Source organism: Olea europaea, unplaced genomic scaffold, assembly GCF_002742605.1.
Source record: "Olea europaea var. sylvestris unplaced genomic scaffold, O_europaea_v1 scaffold1998, whole genome shotgun sequence".
NCBI classification, from domain to species: domain Eukaryota; kingdom Viridiplantae; phylum Streptophyta; class Magnoliopsida; order Lamiales; family Oleaceae; genus Olea; species Olea europaea.
Window position 1 is genome coordinate 79244 of NW_019237854.1, and position 5910 is coordinate 85153.

Here is a 5910-nt window from a genome sequence, read left to right on the forward strand (position 1 = left end):
TAATTTAACATCAATAGTTCAATTTTTAATTTGATCAATTATGAGTTTGGGTGACATATTTGAAATTGTGTTACTTGTAAATGGAAGTAGGAATTTCTTTGTTGTGTTTCTCGCTTGTGGATCTTGATTTTCGTGGCAATTGGTGGGTTTGGACATAGGATTTTGCCGATGTAATCACAAAGAATCAAGATCAAATTAAAAAGTGATTTTTTTTAATACGAGGAATAGTTCATACATCGATGATTAAATTTATCTTTATTTTAAAGGACATTAAACTATCTTTTTTGAAAAAAACCACTTAAACAAGGTATTTTGACAAGAAAATAGACAGGGCGCCATATCCAATACCCTCAGCCTAGCAAAATTAATCTTTTTTCTCATTTCTTAAGATTTTTACATTTTTATATTTTTAATTAGTTGAGAGCATTGTTTTTTCTTAAATTTATTTTTATCATAGTTTATACAAAATTTAAATATTTAGTATAATTCTTTAAAAAAAATCATTTTTACTTTTCAAACACAATTAAAAATGACCTATTAGTTTACAAATAGTTAATAAATATCAAACCGTCCATCAAGGTATAAAAACCATAGCCCTCGTCTAGGCATATATAGATGTTTATTTTTTTGAAAAAAGACTTGATATTGTATTAAATGACTTTCATCGTTACCTTGAATGGTATTGAATTCATTCTGAGGAGGATTATATTAATAAACTTTTAAAATAATAATAATAATAATAATAATAATAATAATAATAATAATGAAATTTAACTCTTATTAATGCACGAATAAGGTGCAAAATAAGAAATAGGCATACAATCCACCTAATGAAACTCCACCAGCAAATGAAGTAAACTTATGGATCATATGCCAGTTTTTCTTTTTATATATACAATAAATATAATGTAAATTTTATATAGCTATCTTTATTGACTAAGACTAAAAAGATATTTGACAAAGATAAACAAAGAGAGTGTAAAGACGCCAGTCTATACTATTCTAGTCAAGAATGATCACCTTAAAAATATTATAGTTGCCACCTTACCCCCTTCATTTCTATTATAAATAGGAGATAAATCATTAGTATATGATCACCAGCATCAACTTCAGCTAGAGTTCATAAATTTCAAAATTAACTTCACCATATAAGATTTCTTCTTCTTCTTCTTCTTCTATCTACCAGAAGAGAATCAGAATGGCCTCAGCTGGTGTCGAAAATGCTATCAACTGCGAAAAGGAGATTGTTCGTCCAGTCGCCAACTTCTCTCCCAGCTTATGGGGTGAACAGTTTATCAATTTTGCTTTTGATTATGAGGTATTGATCCATTTATTTTTTTCAATGGATTTTATATATTGTGGAGTGTGCATGTGTTAAGAATTTCCTGGATTTTGCAACATTTTTAAGCGTATAATGTTCGAAAAAGTTCTTAATAATATCTGTAAATTATGTGTTGTTTTAACTTACATCAATTACAAACGAAGTAAATGAACAAAAAGTTTCTTCTCGAAGATAAACCACGGTTGGCTTATAACATGTTGCAATTGTGAAATCGTACAGTTAGCACAAAAATATGCAAAGGAAATTGAAGGCTTAAAGAATGAAGTGAGAAGCTTGCTGAAAGCTCCTGAAAAAGACATGATGGAGACGATGAATTTGATTGAAACACTTGAGCGCTTGGGCATATCATATCACTTTGAAGATGAGATTGAAGAACTTCTTGAACATTTCTTTAATCTCAACTCAAATTATGCTGATGAAGCCTATGACTTGTACACTGTTGCACTTCATTTTCGTTTATTCAGACAACATGGCTACCGCGCATCTTGTAGTGTGTTTGACAAGTTTGTAGACGAGAATGGAAAATTCAAAGAGACTATTAAGAGTGATGCAAGGGGCTTGCTGAGCCTATACGAAGCTGCATATTTAAGAGTACATGGAGAAGATATACTGGAAGATGCTCTTGCTTTCGCAACAGAGAACCTCAAATCCATGACACCAGATTTAACATCTCCCCTTGGCAAACAAATAGCTCATGCCCTCGTGCAATGCTTCCATTTTGGGAATCCGAGAATTGAGGCGCACAATTTTATTTCCATCTACCAAGAAGATGAATCCAAGAATGAAGTGCTGCTGAGGTTTGCCAAATTAGACTATAATTACTTGCAAATGCTGCACAAACAGGAGCTCTATGAAGTCTCAAGGTAACATTTTTGTTCAAAAAGTGAAAGAATGACTCTCTTAATACTTATACACGCACGATATGGCGCGGATTTACTTAAATAAATTTTTTTGACTTCTACCTCAGGTGGTGGAAAGAATTGGACCTTGTGTCTATACTTCCGTATGCTAGAGACAGAGTGGTAGAATGTTTTTTCTGGGCTATGGGAGTGTATCATGAACCTCAATATTCAGTTGCTCGAATCATGCTCACAAAAACCATTGCAATGACTTCAATAATAGATGATACGTATGATGCCTACGGTACAGTCGAAGAACTAGAAGTTTTTACGGAGGCAATTCAGAGGTACATGGATACATATTTCGTTCTTCTAAATGTATCCACGATAGTAATACAAAATAGTTCTTGAAGCAATCGATCATTTATTCAATATCGTAACTAACAAAATTTCTTGCCTTTTCAGGTGGGATATTAGAGAAATCGATCGGCTACCAGAGTATATCAAACCATTCTACAGTGCTCTTCTCAATCTTTATGAGCAGTTTGATGAAGAACTATCAAAAGAAGGAAACTCTTATGCAATCTATTATGCAAAAGAAGCTGTATGTACTATATTTTATGATTAATCAACTATGTTATGTTATGTTTCTTATTATGTTTTTGTACTTAATTTCCTCTAGTTAACTTACACAAATGTCAACTAATGTTTATGTAGTTGAAAGAACTTGTGAGGACTTACTATGTGGAAGCCAAGTGGTTCATTGAAGGATACTTACCGCCATTTTCTGAGTACATGAGCAACGCCTTAATCACGTGCACTTACGTTTATCATACAACAACATCCTTGTTGGGGGTGAAATCCGTCACCAAGGAACAATTTGAATGGCTAAGCAATAAACCAAAAATGCTCGTTGCAAGCTTAATAATATGTCGACTCGTTGATGACATTGCTACTTATGAGGTATGAAATGAATTCAAAGTTGTTTATAAAGGAAAACAAGAAACTCTATGTTTCTTATCGAACTGCATTCTTTAAATTTTGTTATTGAAGGTTGAGAAGGAGAGGGGGCAAATTGCTACTGGCATTGAATCATACATGAAGGAGAATTGTGTTACAAAAGAAGAAGCTGTTGATAAATTTTTCGAAATGGCTACAAATGCATGGAAGGACATCAATGAAGAGTGTCTTCGACCATCTTCATCTTCTAGAGAAATTTTAATGCGAATTCTCAACCTTGAACGTATTATAGATGTCACTTACAAGGGCAACGAGGACGGATACACACAACCCCAAAAAGTTTTAAAACCCCACATCATTTCTTTGTTTATTGAGCCCATCAAGGTCTAAAATAGTAATTGGGACCATGTCGGGCGAAATAGATAATTAAATTGTATTTTTCCTTTATTCGTTTCCTTATTTATAAATATTAAGATGAAGCTTTGAGCAAGGTTTACATACACATTGCAAGTGTATATGTTTCCAATTAATATATGTATTCTTTGAGTGTTGATGTTATTTAAATTCTACGAAATACTTTATTTTAGATGGTGTTTGTGAGCCATTTTTATGTAAAAATGTATTTTCGAATAGTAAATTGATGGAAAATGTGTGGTTGAAAAATAAGGAAAAGTCTTTTATTTACGTGCAATATAATTTTAATAAAGAATGTGTAATTAAAAAGAAGAGAGAAAAAAATGTATTTTGACAAAAATGGATACCAAACGGAGCCTTAATATACTAGGTAGAATAATGAACGTTTACATTAAAATTAACTTAGTCAAGATCCTTATTTCAAATAATCCTGTTCAAGTTGACAAGAGAAAAATATTGATTTTTGTTAGGGGGAAAAAAAAGAGGAATATTATAGATGGAAAGATTTTTATTTTTATTTTTTAATTTTTCAAAATCTTGTGGAGTGAATGAAAAACTTTTTATGAGATTTTGTATTGTGCTTTCTGTTTAATAGTTAGTACATCAAATATTTTATAAAAGTTATTAAAAGGTATATTAATTTTGAATAACCTTAATTTTTGAAGATTTCCATAAAATGCTTAATTAATACGCCATGACTTTTAAGAACTTTTAAAATGTGTATTAACTATTAAATAACTCAAGACTCTTATAAGAAGCTTGTTTAGTTCAGATTAAAATTTGGTTTTAATTTAAGTTAAAGTCAAACAATAAATATTAATAACATCTTTTATGGATCCTATAATTTTTCAATGACACATTTCAAAAATTTCTATTACAATCAACTAAAAAATCTAATTTTAATCCTTACAAACACGCTCAAAATCTTAAAAAGTCATGATTGAATATGTTAAGTGTCGAAATTGTCCTATCTCTTATTTGCTTAGTTGAGGCCAATAGACCTACATTCATGCACTGTTTAATGTCAGCCCATTATGTAAAATAATCACGACAAAAGCCCATTATTTGGAGTTTTGGTAAATTACAAGTGGAAATTAAAAAATCCCAGACACTTAAAGCTAATTTTAATCCTTACAAACACGCTCAAAATCTTAAAAAGTCATGATTGAATATGTTAAGTGTCGAAATTGTCCTATCTCTTATTTGCTTAGTTGAGGCCAATAGACCTACATTCATGCACTGTTTAATGTCAGCCCATTATGTAAAATAATCACGACAAAAGCCCATTATTTGGAGTTTTGGTAAATTACAAGTGGAAATTAAAAAATCCCAGACACTTAAAAGATCACAATGCAAAAATCAAGGGGGAAGATTTTTTTATTCAAAATTCAGGTATTGATTTAACTATTAATATTAATAATAAAATATATCAACCCATTAATCTAATTCCAATCCCTAAATTCACGTCACTCCATCTTCTCTCTTCACTCTCTCCACTCGATCGACACCTCCACTGTCGCCGCCCATCGTCGGAGACCGTCGCCCACGTCAACAATCCACTGTCGAACTCACAACGACGACGACGTCGACATGATGAAGCAGTTCCACCTAGCATGAAGCAGAATGCTAGCGCGCTTTTATGGTTTTGGATGGTGGACCACCGCCTACGGCAACAATCCACCACCGAATTCACAGCGATGACGGCATTTATCCGGCGAAGCAGTTCCACCAAGCGCGAAGCAGACCACCAGCGCGATTTTGGGGGTTTAGATTGTAATACTCCGAAATTTTATGCACGTTTAATTTGCTCATTTAATTTTTAGGATAGCAATTAAACTTTTCAAAATTTAATATGGCCAAAATTATTAATGGTTGCTAAATTTTCATTGGTTGATTTATTAAAACTTTACCAAATTAGTTAATTAGGGGTTTGGGATTAAACATCAAATTTTACACCTAGTTACTAAAGATTTTTTCCCCACTTGACCAAGAATAAATGTTATCTTTGTAGTAATAAGCAAGTAGGAGGTGGCTAAGGCAAGTTTGAGGTGTTAAACTTAAGCATGAGGTGTTAAGTTAAGATTATGAAATGCATTCATGCAACACACGTGTAGGCAATGGTTTAAGAGTCACCTTTACTCCTTTTACATTTAAATAAGACATGTTACTGCCATTTAGTTACTTTGCAAGAAAAAAAAAATCAGGATATCACTTGTTTTTGGAAAGGAATTGACGTGAAGAAGAAAGGATTAAAGTCTAGCATTCTCAATCCATTTTTCAACCAAGATTTCTTCAAGTTTTATTGTAAGATATTTTCTATGCTTAAGTGGTAGGATTTCATGGTAATATTTATGC

The 5910-nt window shown here is 32.0% G+C and overlaps 1 protein-coding gene across 1 annotated transcript; it reads left to right on the plus strand.

Moving 5' to 3' along the window:
* Positions 1-1198: 1198 nt before the first annotated feature.
* Positions 1199-3727, plus strand: LOC111379520 (vetispiradiene synthase 2-like). Its single transcript, XM_023002910.1, has 6 exons — positions 1199-1318; positions 1562-2205; positions 2310-2528; positions 2647-2785; positions 2899-3144; positions 3235-3727. Exons 1-6 carry the CDS (start codon positions 1199-1201, stop codon positions 3529-3531), a joined length of 1665 nt encoding a protein of 554 aa, XP_022858678.1. The 3' UTR covers positions 3532-3727.
* Positions 3728-5910: the final 2183 nt, after the last annotated feature.

Bases quoted from the DNA above. Each gene is read 5' to 3' on its own strand.
- LOC111379520 (XM_023002910.1), top strand. From the start codon at position 1,199: ATGGCCTCAGCTGGTGTCGAAAATGCTATCAACTGCGAAAAGGAGATT. The intron at 2,206-2,309 runs GTAACATTTTTG...CTTCTACCTCAG, and splicing joins GAGCTCTATGAAGTCTCAAG to GTGGTGGAAAGAATTGGACC. The intron at 3,145-3,234 runs GTATGAAATGAA...TTGTTATTGAAG, and splicing joins ATGACATTGCTACTTATGAG to GTTGAGAAGGAGAGGGGGCA.